Source organism: Pararge aegeria, chromosome 24, assembly GCF_905163445.1.
Source record: "Pararge aegeria chromosome 24, ilParAegt1.1, whole genome shotgun sequence".
Taxonomy (NCBI): Eukaryota; Metazoa; Arthropoda; class Insecta; order Lepidoptera; family Nymphalidae; genus Pararge; species Pararge aegeria.
In genome coordinates this window covers 11882250-11905721 of record NC_053203.1, presented here as the reverse complement: position 1 = coordinate 11905721, position 23472 = coordinate 11882250, and the positions used below count along the sequence as shown (strand labels likewise).

The window sequence follows — 23472 nt, the reverse complement described above, 5'->3', positions numbered from 1 at the left end:
GTTTTAAATAAATTATTTCGTAGATACATTCCATACTTCTTAATGAAATTTCATATTCACTGAAAGACGGTAATTTTACGACTCTAATTTCGCTATTGTCGAAACATTAAGGTCAGTCTAAAAGATTTTTATTTTGAACGATCAAATGAGTGCATTTTGAAATCAAGCACTGGCGGAACAGTAGTAAATAAGAATCAGTATTTGTTTTATAAAAATTTGAATTATTGTGCCCTTGATATAGAATAGGCATGTTGAATTTTGGGAGTCCAGCCTAATGTCAACACAAATATGGATGATATTTGTGTTGGTGCTTATCGGTCTGGTAGCGGTTTCGATCATTAATATATATATATATATATATATATCACTGACTAGCATCTAGTATATATATACCAGATGCTAGTCAGTCGTCAATAAGTTTGTCACCTGTGATTCAAGAGCCCTGTTTCGTTTGCTTGCTGGTTATAATAAAACAATGTGAACGTAACGTCAGAATAGACGATAGTGACGTAACAAATCATTTTAAATAAGAACCTACACAAGCTTAAGACTACAATAATAAGACGTACAAGAAAATCAAGGGGCACTTTTGCTTTCTAATTTTGTATGGGACAAGCAGTGGCGTGCATTTCATACATGCACAGAAGCACTGCCTACCCTAAAATTGATATATAACTCGTATAGGAGGAGGATTTTTGCCGTTTTATGCAATTTTCCTGATGTTTGCATACCCTGGTAAGAAACCCAGTGCACGCCACTGGGGACAAGTGCACATCAGATACACTATTGATTTAAGCCGGCACCATTTTCTACAACATAAAAACATTACTTATCACATTTTAAGCAACAGCTGCCATTCGGTTTCCAATCAATCCCTCTCAGACTTATATTTGCATTACAAAGGAATTAATTGCAAGCACAAATTCTACAAGTATATCTTTGTTCAGCAAAATAATTTATTGGCAAATCTACAAATAAATGTCTAAGAAGTTTGCACATACAAGCAGTGCACGTTTCTTAAATAATTCTTTTCAACACAAAAAAAAGAAAAATAAACACAGCTTGGGTAGGTACCAACGCAAATTTTCCTCATTGTCAATTGTTTGTTGTTAATTTTTCCTTTTTACTTTCTGTCATTGATCCAGTGCGTTTACAATTACGATAGTAACATATTAAATTAATGCATTGATCGAATGCGTTGATGAATATGTTACTTACGTACTAAACATAAATAGGCTATACAACTTTTAATATATCTACTTATATATAAAGAAATTCTAAAATAAATTAAAAAAGTAATATGTTTACTTATTCAAGAACACTGTACGGAAAATACGTTAAAATAATGCAACAGCTTGTAATAACTTAAGTCACATTCTAGTCAGATTATTGCACTCTCACATGCACCCACAAGACTCCACCACCATGTTGGGCAGAGTTTTTTGCGTAACCGTGTTGTTAGAGTCCATATATAGCAGTTGGAGCGAGCTGAAGGTGGTGGGAGCACAGCACGGCTTGAACTCCGCCCGCCTCTCCACTGTGTAGAAGTATTTCTGGAAGAAAAGAAAAAAATGTAAGCTTTTTACTGGAGTAAGTAGCTAAAAAAGGGATAGGAAAAAGGCGAGGAAATAAATTATCTCGTAAGTGTAGATTCTAGCTGATAAAATATCAGCTATAATAATTATAAAGAATAAATAAATTGTTGAAGCAGATGTTTTCTGGATAGAAGGCTCCGTAACAGTAAGCGCAGTTCTGAATTAATCCAACCCAGTGGCCAGAAGAACTATGTAGCGGGAAACGGCATGATAACAAAGGATGAGGACTATGTGGCACTCACTTGGAAAAGTAGACCATGAATCCTCGTCTGAACGAATTTGCTAACTTGGCGACTAGTCTTCATTGGATGATCCCAAAAGCCTTTTCAAAGTTACTGACACTTACTCTTATAATATTATGATGGTAGCTGTCCGCCTGCGAGACCGCCGATATCGGCGCACAACTGCCCTTGCAGAAGTAGGCGTGATAGCCCGAAGGCCTGATGATCCAGTCGTCCCAGCCCAGGTCCCTGAAGCTGACGTACAGAGGCTCCCGACAGCATTCGTTGGTTGTGGCGCTGCATTCCAGGGTTCGGCCTCGACGGCGCTTGCCCGCGTACTTTGTGTACAGCACGAGGAACGGGCGGTGCTTCTCGTGGAAGGAGAGCGGGGCTCGGCGAAGCTGTGGAAAGAGTCAGGTCAGCTAACCAGGTGGGTTTACAAAATGGGAGCTTAAGGCAGATTTATTTAACCTGTAGGAGACCCAAAAGGGGAGATGCTATAAGTTTTATATAATATTCTACATTCGTTTGATCATTATAAGCTTTTTCCATTGATTTTTAGGAAGAAGAAGTTTGAAATCATTTCTACTACTTCTCTGCTATTGTTCGTGGAAGAAGAAATGTTAATACAATTTTATTACTAGGATGTCGGTCTTTCTTTCAGGCAATCGAATCTGAGCTCCGGCACGAACCTCTTACTTTTCGAGATACGTGCGTTTGAAACGCTTAAAGAAAACGTAAGAGTTCCCCATAATGTCCACTGAGGCGTGTAAAGTCTACCAATCTGCATTTGGCCAGCGTGGTGGACTATAGCTTTCTAATTCTGAGTGAATTTCTAAATGAATTCCTTGAAGTTTCAGAAGTAAAATAATTATTTTAGATTTCATGGATGCCCCATCCTATAAAATAAAAAAAAACCTTATACTATATTGTTTAGACTTAAGATTTCTTTTGGAAATTAACATTGTTATATTTCTATCATTTATGCTTTTTAATTTTTTTTTTTATTCTTAACAATGCTTAAAAATACATTTATATTATTATTATCATTGTTGTTCTCGGCCTCACCTGACATGTCCGGCACGCCACATGCAGCGTGTGCAATCGCTCCCGCCCCTCCAGCCACACGCGCACCGCCCACGCCAGCTCCACGCGCACCCAGCCCTCCCCGGTGTCCGTCTCCTTGATGGCGATGGGCTTGGTCTTCTTGAACTGCTGCTGCCGGTCCCAGTGCGCCGCCTCCGAGATCACGAACGTTTGGTTGTACTCGTCGAGAGGGTCGCGCTCCTGGGGAAGTAAAACGTTTTCTGAGATTGTTATGATGGCGCTTTGACAGGTATTTTGAGTGGTATAATAAGCCGATTGTATAGTTAAGTATTAGTAGTCATCATCATAATCATATCAACCAATTAGCGGCCCACTACAGAGCACAGGTCTCTATCCACAATGGGAAGGATTTAGGCCGTAGCCCACCAAGCTGGCCCAGTGTGGATTGATGGGGTGTGCTATTTGTATTGCCAAGAAAACAGTTATTACAGTTACAGTTTCACTGACCGATTTTCGCAGAGATTTTCGTTTATATAGAAGTGACGTCATGATGTTGAATTCGGCGTTGCAAACTGTCTTTGCAGTTTTATTTATTGAAAAAAAATACCAATCTCGCTTAGCATATAAATAAAAATACGTTTTTCAGAATACATTAATCACATATCATTAAATAAGTTCAATATTTTAGCGATTCTTCATAACTGTCTTCATACTAAATAGAATAAAGAATAAACTTACAGTGCAATAAACTAGGTAACATAAAATTCAGAATTCGTTTAAAGGAAATTGCATACAATTCTACAATAAACTACCCATTGACATCTTGGAGATGTTTCGTAAAAAGTTCAAAGTTTGTATTAAACGTAAGCTTATAGAAAAGTCCTATTATAGTAAAAAGGACTACGTTATCGATACAAAAGCTTGGGTGTGAATTGTTGCTCTAACCAGGTTGCTCTTCTATGATAACAAAAAAAAACACCCGGCTAAGTTTGTTGTGGGCTTCTTCTCCAGGACGCAGACCAGGACGCGTTTGGAACCCTCGTAGCTTTAGTTTTAAGTTAACGAATGTGGTTATCGCCATCATCTCACTACCGTGCAATTCTTATGTACGCATCAAAAGTGCCACCTATGGGCCTACTTGAATAAAGATATTTTTGACTTTGACTTTGACTTTACCAATCGACCGCTTTTTTTTAATACCAGTCAAAATCTTTTTCTACTAAAAAGTGCCCTATGCTCTGAGATTAATGATCGAATTAGTCAAATGTCAAAAGACCTACTAGGGGTGCAGAAGTTCCGGATAGTACACTGTGTAATGAACTTACCTTAAAGAACCAGAGCTCCACAACCGTGACTTCTTCAGGTTCTACGTCTGGAGGCAGCTCGAACTGGAGGCACGTGAAAGGATACCTTCCCGATGTCAGGCATTCTCCTACGACAATAAAATATACATTTTACAATACTGTGTGGCGCTTTAAGCTAACTAATGTAGTTATTACCAATAATAGAACAAAAAAAGGCATTGATACATAAATAACGTTAGGTATGGGTTGTTTTGAATTCTTTAAGCTATGTATCGGTATCATATTGTCATCATATGGACTTCACACACCTTTGAGAACATTATGGAGAACTCTCAGACAGGCAGGTTTCCTCACGATGTTTTCCTTCACCGTTGAAGCAAGTGATATTTTAATTACTTAAACGCAAATAACCTCAAAAAAGGTTCGTCCTGGTAATCGAACTCGGTCCCTCAACAATGAAGCCGAAGTAGTTACCACTGAGCTATCACCGCTACATCAACTATCATATTGTAATTATAATTAATTAATTGGCATCTTAAAATAGATGATGATTGTGCCACTCCGGTGTCAACACAGATTAGGTTAAAAACATGGTTAAATTGAAACGTAGTTTCTCAAAAATATAAAAATAAACGAGTTAATTAGCGATATGTCTTGACTTCTGAGCGGTCATATCGATGAACCTTGTTTATTGGGACTTGGGATGTCGGCCAGTGTGTACCATGATAGCTAATTAGGAAATGTTTTTAACTTTTTTTTTAACTTCCGGGTTTGGGTGTTCTTGTAGCGTACTCTAAGAACATACAGAACCCTCGTTGAGCCATTGTTGCATGCAGTGCAATGTGTCCAAAAACAGTGAAAACGCCCCGCGCACGTCTCACTTCATGCCCGCGGAATGTTGCTAGCTCAAAAACTTTTATTTTATGATAAACCTTTAGAACGAAGCGATGATAGCCCAATGGGTAGGACTTCTGCTTCACTTTCTGGGGCGCGAGTTCGAATCCCAGCACGCAACTCCAACTTTTCTAAGTTATGTGCGTTTTAAGTAATTAAAATATCACTTACTTCAACAATAAAGGAAAACATCGTGACGAATGCTGCATACCTGAGAGTTCTCCATAATGTTCTTAAAGGTGTGTGAAGTCCACCAATCCGCACTGGGCCAGCGTGATGGACTACGGCCTTAACCCTTTCTCATTGTGGGAGGAGACCTGTGCCCTGGTAGAAGAACCCGGCAAGAAACTCAGCAGTATATTATTATAAATATATTGTGAAGCTACAGTAAGTAGGCCTATTTCTTTAAATTTCTCACGGAGGGATTCGCGTGATTTAAGTTTATATATTGATCGTACAGCTCTTTTCTGCAATATAAATATAGTTCACTTCTTCTACTTCTTGCTTTGATTCCATAAGACTACACTATGGAAAGTACGCAAAATAAACAAGCCTAGCTATTTCAACGTCATTAATATGTCTAATTTTTCTGACTGCGTAGGCAGCCGAGCTTAGTTTACCCGCTAGTCGTGTTCACGGTTTCTGTATGTTCTTATTTCTGTGAGTGGGAACTCCCTGGATAAAACCTCGGAATGTGCAACTCGTGGATTCATAATTTCTGAATTTTCCGATTGGAGTTGGGTTGGGGATATAGCAAGGTTAGCTTTATGTCAATGAAATTTGCTCCCCGCTTGAAATCCCCAGCCCAACAGCCCACGTTTAAGCAGCGTGGTAGTTCTATGCTGAACATTATGAAAATAATGAAAGCACCAGTCTATTTATTCCGCTGCGCAGACCACTGAGCCAGAGGGGCTCATAGTATGCTAATTGGAGTGACCGCGCACTAATTAGGGCAAGGAGCGACCCCAAAGGCCGGCGATGAGATAACCACGAGTACCTCTACAGATATTTATATTTGCTGCTTTATGCAAACGTGTAAAAGGAAACCGAAATAATACTTCATAGGCTTCGGAAGTTTTTATTTTTTTTTAACGATAGGCCAGCTCTAGTCGACAAATTACGATGAGGTTGGAGCACGCTTGACTAGAAAAAGCCCATTCACTCTTGCCTTGAACGTACTCAAGTTATACGTGACAGGAAACACAGTTGCCGGGAGGGCGTTCCACATCGTAGGTATATGGTGTATTCCATACGTATCAGATACGTGGATATAAACCGCTTCGCGCGTGTTGATGGAATTTCAACCACATAAAGATGCCACCGCTCACGACGTCTCGCTGGTAGAACGGGGAAGGAGGAACAAGATTGTGAAGTTCCTGAGCACACTCACAGAAGTATATCCTGTAAAAAACCGATAAACAGGCAACATTGCGATTGTCCTGGAGACTATATAGTTTAGCCTGTGTTATCGATTTGTCACCTATAAATCTCCTGGCGCGACGATTCACCGAATCTAAAGCTTTGAGCTGGTACTTTATTCACAGGTACATTATTTACTGTATCCGAGACTGATCTCTGAAACCGGAACGCTAATAGTTTTTGAGTAAACCGATGCCATAGTTTCTACTGAAAGAAATCAGATACAGCCCTAACGCCACATGCAAAAGTAAAATTAAGTTAAGGGGATGTTGACTTTACAATGAATAATTGTACTCCTAATGACCTGATGATGCTCCGGTTTCGGAGAGAAACATGCGTAGAGGGTACATTGCCGAAAATCTGTTTGGTGTAGAGTATTAGGATTGCGGAAATTATAAATTACACCAAACAGATTATCCTGATTTTCGTAAAGTGTATCTAATTGAGCTTAATTTTCATAATACTGTATACACTATACACACTAGTACGTATGGACTACGTAGGTACATATAGCGTGGCGAAGCGTCGCGCGCCGCCACGGCGGCGTGTATCGCCACGCCAACAATCAGGTTCACCCTCACCGCCTATGGATTTTTCGCATGAAAATCTTGGAACATTTATCACTTCGCAGAAAGCAGTTTTACCTATTGCCCGGGTTTTTAAAAACAATAGTTATCATCAAATCATGGTGATCCCCAAATACTGACTAACTGTAGCCTTTAACCCGCAGCTGATAAATGTTAATAAGAATCACTGGGATCACACGTGATTAGTGTATTTGGATCAAAAAGTCGCAGGGGAATGAAGAAATCAGGAGTGTGGTCGAATCTAGTGATATCGCTTCACTAAACTGAATCTATTGAAAAATTAAAATAACAAAAACATTTTTTCTTTTTAATTATTTAATATTTACTGCTTTCAAAATAAAGAATATCGATCTCGAAATAATAAAAGCAGTCAATTTTAGTAGGAAGTCTCGGGTTCGATTCCCTGAAGGAGCAATTGGGAATTGATAATTTCTGAATTTTCTCTGGTCTGGCCTAGTGGAAGGCTTTTACGGTGGCTAGTTACCAGTGATTTAGTGTTCCGATGCGATGTCGCGTTGAAACCGATTAGGGGTTTGACTACCACACTTCCTAATAGGTTAGCCCGCTACAATGAATTAATGAATACAATTTTATTGTACACTAAAGAAAAAAGTAGTTACAGAGATATACATATAGACCAAGAGAGTAGAATTTGGTGGCCTTATCGCTACATAGCGATTTCTTCCAGGCAACAAAAGGCGATTAAGGAAAAATTCTTGGAAAGGAATAAGTGGTGCAATAAATAAGATATAAACATTACATTAGAATATAAATCTAATATATATATATACATATATATATAATATTTTGATGTTTTTCCAAAACTAAAATGCCTTATAACTAACTCTATGCTGTTTGTCAGGACACTAAAAAGGACGATTAGCGCACGGGGTTTTCCGTAGCGCGGGGTTTCAACACAGCAATACTTTTGCTCTAACTCTAACTCTAACGGTAACTTCCTCTGACGAGATGTAATAAACTAAAAAAAGCCTTGCACTCAACTTAACTCAATACTTTTAGAGAAATAGAAGTTGAATAATCTTGAAAAATACTCTTATCATCGCTGTGCTTTACAGCTTTTCACCAAAATTATTAATCCCAGGAAAAAACTGTCAAGTCAAGTGAAAATGTCAAGTCATTCTGTTTGTAGTGACTGTACCACCAGTTTAAAAGGCAGATTCCACCGAAAAGAGCCGGCAAGAAACTCAGCAGGTTGCTCTTTTTCAACATCATTTTACAGTTTGTTAACTGTAACAAATGAAACAAATATATATGTAATAATTTTTTTATCTTGTGAGTTCCATTTCTCGAACCCAACTAATAATGTTTGAATATTTTTGGGTGTGCTTCCAATATTTGTTCATATCACGCAACTTATACTTGGCTGTTCGTGTCTTGGTGTTGGCCAAGTTTATAAGCACTTTCGAAACGTCAAGTCTGTCTATGCTGTAGTCACTCTACCACCGGTTTTACGGTATGATATTTGAAATTGAAATTTGGTAGAGTCACTACAAACAGACTGAAATTAATGAATTTTGGATTTAGACGACCCCTCTGGCGCAGTGATGATCACTGCAGCCTCATAAGTGGATGACCGCGTTCAATCCCGGGCATGGACCATTTATTAATTTGTTATTTCAGAATTCTCTCTGGTGTGGTCTGGCCGAAAGCTTCGTGGCTATGGTTAAGGCTTCTTCTTTATTAAAATAGGCACATAGATGGCACTTTTGATGCGTTGATTATAAACAAAATGTGTACATAGCAGTGAGTAGTGATGGCGACGACTACATTCGTAAACTTAAAACTAAAGCTACAAGGGTTCCAAAAGCGCCCTGGTTTAGAAGAAGGCCACAACAAACTTAGCCGGGTGTTATTTTTGTTATCACCATCTCACATTGTCATTTGAAAATATTTGATAAGCAACATGGTTAGAGCAAATATTCACAACCAAACTATTTTATCGTTTACTTAATCCTCTATATTATAACAGAACTTTTCTGTAAGCTGTCGCTTAATACAAACTTTGAAATTTTTTAGAGACATCCCAAAGATATCAACCGGAATTTTAGTAGTAGTATAGGTTTTTGTGACAGAGCTCGTCCGGGGAAGTACCTGCTATCGCAATGATTATTTCTGCCGCTAAGCAGCATTATTGATCTACTGTGTTCCGGTCTGAAAGACGTAGTTTCCGTTGTCATTGGGCACGTGAGGCCTAATACCTACGCCTCAAATTAATAGACACAGGGCGGCATGTGGCAGGACGTGCTCCTTGCGTACCCTGTGAAGTGTTGCTGTGTTTATAGGCGGCGGTTTCAACTTATCCTCAGGTGGGCCATCTGCTGAGACCATCAATAAATAAATAAATACACTACGACAATACACACATCGCAATCTAGCCCCAAAGTAAGCGTAGCTTTTGTTACGGGTACTAAGATAGCAGTTGAATATTTTAATGGATAGAATACACATAAATACTTATAATATACAGATAAACGCCCAGACACTGAAAAACAATCATGTTCATCACACAAACATTTTCCAGTTGTGGGAATCGAAACCACGGCCATGGACTCAGAAAGCAGGATCGCTGCCCACTGCGCCAGTCGGCTGTCAATAATTACTAGGGCTAAATTTTAGTTGAATAAAATAAGTTTAGTTTAGTATATAGTTCTGTTACTCCAAACCTTTGATAGCTCAGAAATCGAACATTGCTATTTTGCCATGGCACGCATTTCTGAAGCTACAATAAATGATAAACTAAATATAATTATACTAGATAGGTAGCCACTATCAGAGTAATAAATTACACATTTCCTTATTTATGTATAACGTTGTGTAAAAATGGTCTTACAGTTGTAAACATATAGTACCTAGCTGCTTGAGGCAATCCACGTTGTGAGCGCGTGATAATAATTGCAAAGTAAGATAACATAGTATATCTGCTATGTGTATATGTGATAGTGTGAGGGAGAGAAGCGTAGTGAGGTCAGGTTGCGTCGCATATATATTAAATTGAGGTGGTCAAGCGTCGTAGATGGAAATCTGACGGCCAAGTTTGCCTTTGAAGAGATCGCTTTTTGGTCTCTGCCATCATCTCTTACACCTGTAATTTAAATCTTTTAATAAATCGTGTCTGAAAGGTTTAACGACAAGGCTGCTTGGAAGCTGGAACTCTGCTCTTCACTCCACTTCTCACTCCATCTCTCAAAAAAGAGAAAAATTCTAAAGATTGTTAAACTATAAAATGATGTTGAAAAGAGCAATCTGCTGAGTTTCTTGGCGGCTCTTCTCAGTAAAATCTGTATTCCGAACCGGTGGTAGATTAACAACAAACAGACTGACTTAACGTTTCAAAAGTGCTTATAAAATAGGCCTACTTGAAATAAATGAATTTTGAATTTATTTATTTTTTGCTTTTCTCGTGGCCAGCCAGTTACCGCCCTAACGAAAAAGACATGCTGCTAAGCGACTTAGCGTTCCATTATGATGCCGCGTAGATATCGATTTTTATACATTTCGATTCATTAAAGTTCGAAATGTATACCAATATTATAAAGACAAATAGTTTATTTCGTAAAACGCGCCTATCTAATGAACTACTGGTTCAAATTGGAAAAATCTTTTGTGTTGGATAGTCCATTTATCAAGGAAGGCTATAAGCTATATAACATCACTCTAAAACCAATAAGAGTGGAGTATCAATGAAAAGTGTTGCAAAAACGGGAAAATACTCTTTTGAGAGCTTCCAATGTCTGCAATGTATTAACTGTTGCAGTAACGCCAAAACAAGAGTAGAGTCATAAAAAAAGGTACCTGGCATCGATGACTCATCCACAGCTTTTGGGCAAAAACTCACCAATTTAAGTTTACATGGTGATGTGTGTGTGTGTAATATGCATGTTGTTAGTCCTCTTAAGGAATAAATAAATAAATAAATATAACATGAATTGTTCCTCTTTTAAAGTTTGAAAAAAAAGTCCGCATATGTTTTACTTCTAAGGTTGCCTCATACGCGGACGAAGTAGCGGGGGACCGCTAGTCTAATTAAAAAAAATATATTAAAGGTCTACATAGCACGCAATTCACACGCCTGAAAAACTTAATCATGTTTATTTATAAACTTAATAGGTAATTGCTCTGAAACAACTTTGTACTTAATTGCTGATACTGGCCAAATTTACTCATAAATTTCTTGTTGATAAGTGATAAGAGACGCGAATGGGTAATGACTGGAGTAGCTTCTGATGTGTACTATAGTATAGTACACATAAGACACAAAGTTGTGTTTAAATGTCTAATCGGTCTTAAATCCACAACAGAAAACTAAATAAAATAAATAAATAAATATACTATGACAATACACACATCGCCATCTAGCCCAAAGAAAGCGTAGCTTGTGTTGGTAAATAATTTTAAGAATATAATACACATAAATACTTATAATTAACATATAAACACCTAGACGCTAAAACATTCATGTTCATCACACAAACATTTCTCCAGTGGGAATCGAACCCACGGCCTTGGACGCAGAAAGCAGGATGCCCACTGCGCCAACCTTCTCCTTAAAGCAAGTGATTTTAAATTTAGACCCGGGATGCAAATTTAAAAAAAAAAAACGTGTTGTATATTAGCCGAAGTAACCTAACCTACATTGATACCTGCTAACTAGAATTTAATAAATAATATATAAATTGATAAATTTAAAAAAAACATTGACTATAGTGTACATTATTCTACTAGTTTCATTTCATACCAAAATAAATTAAATTCATCAAACATAACTAAGGACACAAACTACTCGTAATTCATTCACATTTCAAACAAAATCAAAATCTGTCAATCCGTACGTTTTAACCAATTAAAATATACTTGCTTCAACGGTGAAAAACATCGATAGGAAACCTGCATAACCTGAGAGTTCCCCATAATGTTCTGAAAGATGTGTGAAGTCCGCCAATCCGCACTGGGTCAGCGTGGTGGACCACGGCCTTAACCCCTTCTCATTGTGGGGGGAGACCTGTGTCCATAGTATTTGCGCCAGGGGTGGAAAAAGATTTGAACTTATCGTCGAATTTAGTTTCATGGGAAACCAGATATTCGACGCAGACACCGCGCGACCTTAATTACCCACCCTATTTAGATATAAACAACGTCTGGAGCGCATTGTTCCGGGATGAACACTTTAAGACACCATTAGATACCGGTTATCGGCGGGTCAGCCTTTTTTTAAACAAATAAATAATTAGAACCTGGGGTCGTCGTTTATCTGGGGCCTTCATTCGACGGCCGCGTGATCCGAGCATCTCGGTACTATATTCGTTTATCACTTGGATTTTACCAAAATATTCATTGTACCTACTTTTACCTTATCCGTTTCAAATTCCCGATTAATTATTGGGTTGCTCGAAGATGCAGAATACTGCTGAATGAGCTTGAAAGAACTAACATTTTTTTTAATCTTTGTAGTTCTCGACAGACAAAATAGAAATTAATTTTTGAATATATTTAATAATAATAAAAAAATAATAATAATAAAAAATTCGTTAATAATCGTTTCAATCAATGGTCTTTCAATCAAGCTTCGACCAACATCTTAAGAAGCTTTCGCTTGGTTGTTGGATCAAGGGTCGGATACAGAAGGCAGTAGTCCTTGAAACGGCGCGTATTGTAAGGAGGTTCCTCACTCTGGAACCCTGACCGCCGGTTGCTTGGGCATTCAAAAGCCCCGCAAGCGGAGGGTGAATTTTTTTTGCTTATAAATTTTTAATATGGTTTTTTGTTTTTGTAATAATTGTTAAGAATAAAAAAAAATGAAAATCAATTAATGATAAATATTCTATCATAATATAGTCCGCCACTTTCTTAACCCCCCAGCCGTCTGGTTTACCCTGCAGGGCTAGTACAGGCAGGAGACAAAAATGATATCCCCCTACTGTATCCCCTGACAGGGGATATAATTAATGTGTCAACCTGCTAAAGCACGGGAACATGGAATAGGAGAAGCTTACCTCCGTTTATTATTACACATATATTATTTGGATATTATTTCCACTTATGCGCCAGTGCTCTGAGAGTTGATAAAGCACCCGGTATTAATGTAATGTATATTTAAGTGTCATCTCTATGTATCTAAGTTAGTATATTAATGTTTTGTTGGCTCGCTAATTCTAAGTACCTTTTCCAGGCACACTGAACCCAAACAAAGACCGCACGAATATGCTTTCATTATAAAATGAATGAATAAACTATAAAATAACGTTAACACATTAAACTATCACTACTCAAACTTTTATAAGTTGCTGAATTTATGCACTTTAACCGTTTATTTATCACCAACGCCATAGAGCATTGTTCGAAGGTAAACAATAATGGCGATTGAATATGCTAATGATAATATTGCAATCGAAATTAGTCAAAATATGTCTTTAATTTTTTTGTAAGTATGGGTACGAACGCTATTTTATTTTGATATGTCAACAATAAATAGAAACAATATTTATTGTTAACTTTCTCACTTTCCAATAATTCCTGGAATACTTTTCATAAAAAAATCAAACACGTAATTGATTATCCACTTCCGTAAGCAGTGCTTATAGACACCCATACATAGAGAATTTATGAATGAAACTGTTCACACAAGACCGATGCTAATCTTGTAAGTTCACTTCTCCTGTCTCCCTTCAAAAGCAGGCCCAAAGTCGCAAATATGGGTCGCAATATCGCCACATCGAGAGGTTATCTCAAATTAATTCGCAAGCGATACTTATTCAAACTAAATTATGATTTTTTTATCAAATTTCCGTCTGGGCATCCCGACCCCACGTGCTGGGGTCGCGCAGGGTCCCGGGGTCACCGTTCATGTTCATTCTCTAAACATTCCGGAACATATATCGTATTGTAATCGTGGTGTATTGTTTTGTTTCCACCATTTCTGTTATTATCTTTATTGTATCAACTTACTGTTGCTTTATCTTCCAATTTTTTATATGCATATTGTTTTGATTTTTTTTATAATGACAAATTCTTACTTATTCGTTAGAAGGTAACATCTTGCGGCCTTATAGCAATATTGACAACTCGGTTCTACTACAGATATCCGTTAATAATCCGAGTGCGAGATAATCAGAGTTTAGCTCTCTCTATAGCCCGCAGAGTGATTAGAGAAAACTTTGTGTGATTAAACCCAATAAGTCCAGCAATTTCCACTTCACAAATCGTCAATTTTATTTGTTTATTTATTTTTTACGTTACGTACGTACGTACGTTTCTGATGCACCTATCAACATACATTATAACTATATTTTACTAACCTACGTAGAACGTAGGTTTGAACGTAGATAGTTTGCCTTCATGTTTCTTTTAGTTTCTCGTTCATTATTTTAAATGCTGGTGTTCAAAGTCCAAAGGTACAATTACCTATTAAGACAAAATAAGCAAAATTGAAGCAATACCGTGCACCACGCGTACGGCAGCGCGCGTCGCGGTACAAGGTTCAATCCGAATTCAGGTGAATAGGTTAATAAGGCGAGAACCAATTAATATAACGCAGTTTTCAGTAGTGACAAGATAAAACAAATTATTGCATCATCTATGAATATATTTTACTTGGCTATGAATAGACTTGGTAAGAAAATGTTGCATCATGCATAAATATTTAAAATACTCGTGTTTTACTTGGATATGAATGGAGTTTAGGTAACTTTTGTTTTCAACAGGTGTATGTGAAGGCAAACGACCCAGGCACTTTTCGAAGGTAACGTGGCAAAGTGTCATTAGCAATAACATTCGTTGCTTTTTCCGGATAAAATACATCCATGCATTTCAAATCCAACCTAATCTCTCCAACGGGGGTGTACACAAAGTTGCGTTTACCGGTGCGAGGTCGCCATTTCAGCACCCTGGGACCCCAAAGTCCATCGGTTCTCCGAGCTATGTGCCCCGCTCATTGCCCGTTCTTCTACGGATCTCCTCATTGCTGATTTGATCACGTAAAGATACTCCGAGCATAGCTCTCTCCATCGCCCAATGAGTGACTCATTAACGTAATAATCAGAAATGCAGTAATGAAATACCTATTACAGCACGCTGATATTATGTCAAGATCACAAGGGTCGCTTAGATGCGCCTCTGATGGGACTTCCGCGACCGAGTCGTTAAGATAATCGTATCTTATGACTAGAAATACTATACTACTATAATCCATTCCTTAACTACGAATATTTTATATAGAGGCGCGGGACATATTTAACTATGAACGTTAAAATACGAATCCATTTACAACAATAACGCCAAATATTAACTCTTCTTTTTATTACTTATCTAACTGTGTAAACAATTTGTATATTATTTTAAAGTGTTTTTACCTACACTTGGAGGAAGTCAAAGTCAAAGTCAAAAATATCTTTATTCAAGTAGGTCCATAGGTGGCACTTTTGATGCGTACATAAGAATTACACGGTAGTGAGATGATGGCGATAACCACATTCGTAAACTTAAAACTAAGATACGAGGGTTCCAAACGCGTCCTGGTCTAAGAAGAAGCCCACAACAAACTTAGCCGGGTGTTATCACCATCTCACAATGTCATTTTAAATTATTAGAAGAGCAACCTGGTTAGAGCAATAATTTACACCCAAGCTTTTTTATCGATTACGTAGTCCTTTATACTATAATAGGACTTTTCTATAAGCTTACGTTTAATACAAACTTTGAACTTTTTAAGAGACATCTCCAAGATGTCAATTGGTAGTTTATTGTAGAATTGTATGCAATTTCCTTTAAACGAATTATGAAGAGGCGGAATTATCAATTATATCAATTTAAAATGCGTATAAAAAATTTCGGATCCGGATTTGAACCTGCGACGCTCTACAAGACTGATGTGAAAGGCATATACTAATTTCGGCATCGAAGGTAGGAGAGCCGTAGCTTAATTGTAAAAAGCGCTCAGGCCAGGCAGGTTCCGAAAATTTTTATATGCATTTTAAATTTATAAAATTGTGTAAACAATGTTTTCATACCGTTTGGTCAGAATTCAATAGTCAGTTACTAGTATTTTACTTGGGTACGAATGGAGTTTAAGTAATAGATAACTTTTGTTTTCAACAGGTGTATGAGAAAGCAAACGACGCTGGCAGTTTTCGAGGGTATCCTGACAAGCACGCGTTAAATTTCGCGTATTGAAGGCGTCCATGCATTTCAAATCCAGTTTCAAAAATTCTTTATACATTGCTTTTCACAGCCTTAGTACCGATGAAGCGACGGGGATGCCTTGGGGTAACGGTAAATCAGATTACAGGGCTCTTACCGCGGGTTTCGTACGAGGCGACTAAGAGAGTATAACGGGAACCGGGCAGGGCATCGTCTGTGCGATTAATAAATAAATAAATATACTACGACAATACACACATCGTCATCCAGCCCTAAAGTAAGCGTAGCTTGTGTTATGGGTACTGAGATAGCTGATGAATATTTTTCTGTGAATATAATACATATAAATACTTATAATATACAGATAAACACCCAGCACTGAAAAACATTCATGTTCATCACACAAACATTTTCCAGTCGTGGGAATGCAGGGTCGCTGCCCACTGCGCCACTCGGCCGTCAAATAGCATCCACTGCGATCACCCTTCCGCTGGGAGAGGCGTTTAGCCCAGCAGTGGACTGTTACAGGCTAAATGATTGATGATTGATGTTTTAATAATACCTACATCATGGTTAGTGCACACACCGACGTTTTTCATCACACTTGCGAGGAAAAAACAGTCTAACTTTCAAATGCGTTCTCAGAAAACGACTGACATTTTTTCCGTTTTTTCCACCGTTGCTGCATGAAAGTTTCGTGTACTCTACAGATTTTGGCGGCAACTGGCTATTCACTCGCGATTCGTGCCACGATTATTATTACAAGTATACTATTGGTTTGCTGTTCAACTGAAATTGGACATTTTAAATAGATAATAATTAACAAAATGTTATTAAAGAATTATCAAAAAGGGTTATCGAGTCTACCGGTGATCCTGGAGCGGGCAGTTTGGCACCTTGGCCGAAGAATAAGTTTGTCCATTCAAAGGGGAATGCTGCCAGCATTTTTGGAATCGTGCCTCGCTGCGGTGGTTTCGAAGACGTTTTAACAGTGGCGTGCACTTCATACATGCACAAAAGCATTGCCTACCCTAAAATTTATATATAGCTCGTACAGGAGGAGGATTTTCGCCATTCTATGCAATTTTCCTGCTGTATGTATACCCTGGTAAGGAAGCCAGTGCAAGCCACTGTTACTACTAAGTAAATAAGTTTTCGTCCTCTTAATCCCTATCTCCATCCCTACTAATATTATAAATGTCAATGTAAGTTTGTTTTTTACGCAAAAACTACTTAACCGATCCTCATGAAACTTTGTACACATATTCTTGGAAGTGTTAGAAGTAATATAGGATACTTTTTATCCCGACATTAAGCTCAGTTCCTTTGGGAGAGGGGATGAGTGTTTGACGATTTTACACCATAACTCCGACAAATTATAACCGATTTAAATAATTATATTTGTAATATAAAGGTTATAATATGTATTTAATTTAGCCCAAACTTTGTGAAGATCTGATGAATGTGGTTGGAGATAGAGGACAGAACTCATCTGCAGAGAGCAGCTAGCCCCTCATTTAAGGCTACGCGATACTGAATACTTTAAGATTTTTAGATCTACAACTAAATTTAATGCCATACAAAAAACAAAATCAAACGCAGACGAAGTCGCGGGAAACAGCTAGTATGACATAAAATAAATACAGATGGTCACAACTGAATTAGATACAGGTGACTTGACGATTATTTCTTCTAAGTATTATAACAAAGATTTCTAAGTATGATTAAGTGAAATTATTTATGGCTTGCTTATAATTGTTTTTTGCTTTGGTTTTTTTTTATTGTTATAACATTTTTACCGGAATCGCAAATAGGTAAATACACTAATTATAATATGCGATAACCCCCATAAAAATGATTGGCGAAAAAGGTAAACAGACTATTAAATATTTTGAGGAATAGTTTGAGTTAAAAACACAAAAAATGAGCTTATCAAATTGTTTGTACACATTTACTCGTGGTTAAATGTAACGATCCGTATTTGTGAGAAAACAAATTAAGTGTATCTTCTTGCCACTACATCAATTAACGCTAATCTTAAACGAATACTTATCTTTCTTTCTAAGATAGATATGTACTTATTAGAATACACCTATAAATAGCTACAAGTGATGTGGCTCTGCGGCTTCGCTCGCGTAATTTTGGGAGGCAGCGTATTGCTTAATAGTCTACACCTATAGTCATATATGAGATTTAAGTTTTTTTCACAAACATTTTTTTTACGTAATTTATTTTTCAATGTAAAGTATACTTTATTATTTCTAATACCTCCAAGAATATGTATAAAACGTTTCATGAAGATCGGTTAAGTAGTTTTCGCGTGAAAGCGTAACAAGCAAACTTGTGTCATGTACGATGCTCCAATCCAATCTTCGCTATACCTACTACGTAAGACGAGTTAGTCATAAGACGGGCCGGGAGGTTGTGAAAAGCGCGCAAACCCTTCAAATTTGAGGGTTAACATCAAGTGTAACCTCATGTGTCTTCAGACCGGCAGACATGGAGGCAGAAATAAGCAAGGCCGTCTTACTTACTTTCTCGGACGAGCTCAGTCACAAAAAGCTTTAAGTTAATTGAATCATTTGAACAAAAGAACAACCCACCGGTTCTAAAATGTTTGTCTCTGTGTCATTTTGTCGGTGCTAATCTTTGGGGGGGCTTAATCGATTCTAGCTTGACTTTCACTAAGGTAGAGGTAATCCTCTTGAGGTAGCGAAATTTTATCCCAAACTGATCGGTTAAATAGGAATATTGAAAGTTCTACTTTAAAACCTTTAAAGTGTCATCTACAATGGTGCTAGGTTAAGTTTTTTTTAATATCGGCCCCTAAAATTTATATTTTTTTTATTAGTATTTATTTTCAAAATTCAAAAATCATTTATTTTAAGTAGGCCTAATATAAGCACTTTTGAAACGTCAATTCTCATTTGTATTAGTAGTTATTTGAATGTAGGTTTATAATAATTTAACACCACCTATTTGTTCTCGCTCTTGTTGCCCTAATCCTAAGGTTGCCTGGCAGAGATCGCTTTTAAGCGTTAAGGCCGCCTTTTAGATTCTACTTCAGTCTTTGTGTTACCCTCTATTCGTCCTTTATTTTAAATAAATAAATAACAAAATGTTGCAAATTTGGGAAGGTTGTGTCTAAAATTTGATTGGGAAATGTGTAAATATCGTTACCAAGCCATTAGGGGCCTGATAGAGGACACGGGTCACCAAATGAGAAGGAAGGTGGCCATAGGCACCCATTGGTTGACTTCAGACGCCTTCGAGAACAGAACTCTCAGGCATGGCGGTTTCCTAACGATGTTCTCCCTCGCCGCTAAGTAAGTGATAATTAAGTTAAAAAGCACATAAGTTTGAAAATTTAGAGTTTCCGGGGGTAGAAATCGGTCCCTCAGAATGTGAGGCCGCGGTTCTGACCACTAAAGCTATAATACCGCATAACTAATATATGGAATATTTAACTATAATAGAAAGATAAGAGATATCATATCTACGAAACGACCAGCAATTAATAATAGGTTTGTAGTGACCAATTGTAGTGACTAGCTCTACCAATGGTTCTGAAAGAAAGTTCTACCTAGAAGTGAGAAGCCGCTAAGAATCTCAGTTGCCATAAGCATGGCTCTTTAGAATGGCTAGCTTAAATTTTATCTTCTCCCGCAGCTTTATCAACTCTTAAATATTTGGCGCACGTGTGCAAATAACATCCAACGAATTGCAGATTCTCAATAGACTTTTATCTGTATGTTATAAGTATTTATGTATATTATTCATAAAATTATTCATCAGTCATCTTAGTACACATAACACAAGCTACGCTAGCTTACTTTGGGGCTAGATGGCCGTGTGTGTATTGTCGTAGTATTTTTATTTATTGCACGCCTCATAAGCGAAGCGTTGAGGTTGTGCTCTACTCTCGACATTTCAAAAAAAGCAGTTTTCTCGAAACTGAAATTGATTTTTTGTTATTTATATTGCACTTACAGGTTAATTTGAGTACACTAATATCAAGTCAAATAATTTGTCAGGCACATAAAATACATTTCAATAACAATTTTTTTGTTTAACATAGTAAATAATAACATTAAACATAATCTTTTCTGGACGTCCGTGTATGGACGGGTGTATGTGGCATCAAAATTGGTCGAAAAAATGATCATATCGGAATAATTTTTTTTTAATTATCTAAAGTAACACACGACATAATTTCTTAGTTAATATGAGCGTTCAATTCACTGTCGTTAAATTTCCATGTAATTATTAACTTTCAATGTGCAATCATTATGACATTCCCGTGTCTTGTTTACAAAAAATGAATAATAATTAATATGAAAAAAAAAATTTGTAATGAGCATTGAAAGTTTCAGTTAAAAAAATTTCAATTTTATTGTGAAAAAAATGAGATTATGAGGCGTGCACTTTTGGATTTTACCAAACTTTTTATTATTATTTTAAAAATAAAAAAAAGTATGTGCTTAAGACCGCACAACAAAAGTGAAAACAATAACGATAACTGTGATTTGTATAATCTTTAATGTTTATAATGTTTTTTTCAATATACGTGTAAAAATATTGCGAAATAATATTTAATACTTATGCATAGTATATTTTATAAGGAATCACTGTGTAAAAATCAAAAGAATCATATTTATATTTCCATACAAACGAATTCCAAACATTCTAAGTGTTAACTTAAACTTACGACAACCCTACTGAAGATAAAAGACCGACACGCGCATAGTACCTACGCTATGCGACGCGAACCTAATAAAGTGACAAATTTTGAACCTCAAATTTAAGCAGGTACAAATACTTAGGTAGTTTTAGTTTTATTTATTTTAGTAATTGTAGACGTGATATCTCAGTTATGAGGACTTCGGCTTCACTTACGGTGGGGTGGAGTTTGAATCGCTCGAACTTTTTTAAGTTACGTACGTTCTAGATAGGGTAAAATATCACTTACTTACTTAAAACTTAAAAAAAATCCAATAATTATTTTTAAAAAATTACAAAGGAAAAATGTATTGTCATAAAATATATACATATGTCCCAGCTTCCCCCGTATTCCTTTGACATAAAATGTTATTTATGTAACTGCGTACAGATGAAGTTTAAAATAGAAGCGCGCTAAACCGACCATGTGGGCCATAACCATAAACGGGTTCCGTGGCATCCTAAGATGGGCGACTGCCGGTAACATGGAAACTATAAACTATTCCGCCCGAAGCAAACAACAAAACCGTAGCCAGTTTAAAAATTCAAAAGGTATCCGTTAGGATATTAAGCCAAGACTCAAAGAGATCGTATATCATATTCTTTCTTCATATCTACCCATTACAGGGTCTGCCCTCAAAATGAGAAGGGTTTAGGCCGTTATCCACGCTGGCCTAGTGCGGATTGGTGGACTCCACATACTTTTGAGAATACTATGAAGAACTCTAAGGCATGCAGGTTTACTAACGATGTTTTCCTTCACCGTTGAAACAAGCGATATTTTAATTAATTAAAGCGCACAGAACTTGGAAAATATGTGGTGCATGCTGGGATTCGAACTCAGCCCCCCGAAAGTGATGTCGAGCTCCTATCCACTTGGCTATCACTACTTAATTTTCTTGAACTCAACTGATTTACTTTTATAGAACGATAATATATATAATAAAACTATTAATACTGATGCGTACAAAGGCTCTCTTATTTCTAAAACAATATCTTACAGAAAGTGACTAACCTATAGTGAAAAGATTTGGTTCTAAATTTCAATTGCGATCTTACTTGAAAACTCTTACCTTCAACCGGAAATATGATCTTCTGCTCAGTCCGGCCGTAGTATTCATCGAACTCGGGCGGTTTGTCGGTCCCCTGGCTCAAGGTCTGGCCCTGAGCCACTGGCATAGGCAGGCTGTTGACCGGCACAGCCACGGATGGCTTCCTGGTCAGCCGCAACTTCCTCAGAATCTGCTGTTTCACGAACTCTATCCTCACATCGTTTAGTTCTCTCACACTGAGTTCCGCGCTCACACAGTTCGCGCTGGCAGCGATGCCCCCCAGGCTGGGGAGGTTTATGACGAGGAGCACGTAAAACACACGTATCATCATCGCGGCAGGTTCCTTCGACGTACGCAGATGAAGTAGGAGAGTAGGCCGGAGTCACACATGCGTGCGACGGCGGTCTGGGCACGACTGGCCGCACGCGGGAGTCGCCTACTAATATATGCGAGGGATGTTCCGTAGATCTTAGCTACTACTAGTGGTCGCAGAGTCAAGGTAAAAAGATAGACAAGATGCTGATTTTGCTACGAAGCCGATTACCCGTAACAAAAGAATTTTCTTCGGGGGAAATCTTTTCGAAAATTGCAACAGGGAGTTCCAGAATATATGTCTTACGGTGTTAAATCGTCGGTTGTTAGCTAGGCTGAAACCGCGTAGGTCCACGTATTATTTGAATATAGGAAATATTAACTAAGGCAGGGAATGCTACCAGAAAAGTTGGAATCAATTTGAATTATAATGCATCGCTATCATATTCCCAATCCTCTTAATTTGTCTGCTGGGAACAAAACTCCTTGTACCAATTATTTAGAAAATCATTATCTATTGACGCATACAATACAAACATAATTAGTATTTTTTTTTTTCTGAAATTAACAAAAATATTTAATATGTCATAAAAAAAATACCAATAGTGTCAGCTTTTCCGTTTGTTTTTTTTATTTGATTAAATTTTTGCTTACTTACTTAATACATATTTATACAAGTTATGCTATGTTGATGTATTGACGTGTCAATGTCATTAAAACTGCAACCAATTTACTTATGTGCCGTAACTATCAAACCGTAAATAATTAATCGATTTATTAGTTTTACATAATGTTAAAAAAATACATCACGGAATCAGTTAATACGTCAGTTCTACTTGTAGTAGTAGTATGTATTCACTCTATCTCGTCCCCTGTATAAGGGAATTCATTTCTCGATAATTTTCAATTGCCTTACGACAGTAATATGAGTGGTTTTTTTCTGACGTAACTTCTGTTTAGATTCATTTGTATGGTATTTTTTTTATAAAATCCAATACAAATACCAGCACGGATAGGACGTTAAACTGTTGGTACCAGTTGCTATAACAATGTAATAATAATCGTTAAAATCCATCCCAACCACAATTGGAGCAGCATTGTGATTCCATGCTCCTAAATCTCTCTTAAGGGAAACTACTTACACAGATAAGGAGGTCTGTGCCCAGCAT

At 37.3% G+C, this 23472-nt stretch overlaps 1 protein-coding gene across 1 annotated transcript; it reads right to left on the bottom strand.

Annotated features, from left to right (window-relative positions):
- Positions 1–1335: 1335 nt before the first annotated feature.
- On the bottom strand, positions 1336–22378 carry LOC120634549 (inhibin beta B chain). Its single transcript, XM_039905240.1, has 5 exons — positions 22013–22378; positions 4189–4295; positions 2885–3103; positions 1942–2217; positions 1336–1553 (listed from the first exon to the last, which is right to left on the bottom strand). The coding sequence occupies exons 1-5, from the start codon at positions 22320–22322 to the stop codon at positions 1398–1400; spliced, it is 1068 nt and encodes a 355-aa protein (XP_039761174.1). The 5' UTR covers positions 22323–22378; the 3' UTR covers positions 1336–1397.
- Positions 22379–23472: the final 1094 nt, after the last annotated feature.

Coding starts and splice junctions, on each gene's coding strand:
- LOC120634549 (XM_039905240.1), bottom strand. CDS start 22,322: ATGATGATACGTGTGTTTTACGTGCTCCTCGTCATAAACCTCCCCAGC. Junction 3,104..4,188: donor TGGAGCTCTGGTTCTTTAAG/GTAAGTTCATTA, acceptor TTACTTCCCCAG/GAGCGCGACCCTCTCGACGA. Junction 2,218..2,884: donor TGGCGTGCCGGACATGTCAG/GTGAGGCCGAGA, acceptor CTCTTTCCACAG/CTTCGCCGAGCCCCGCTCTC.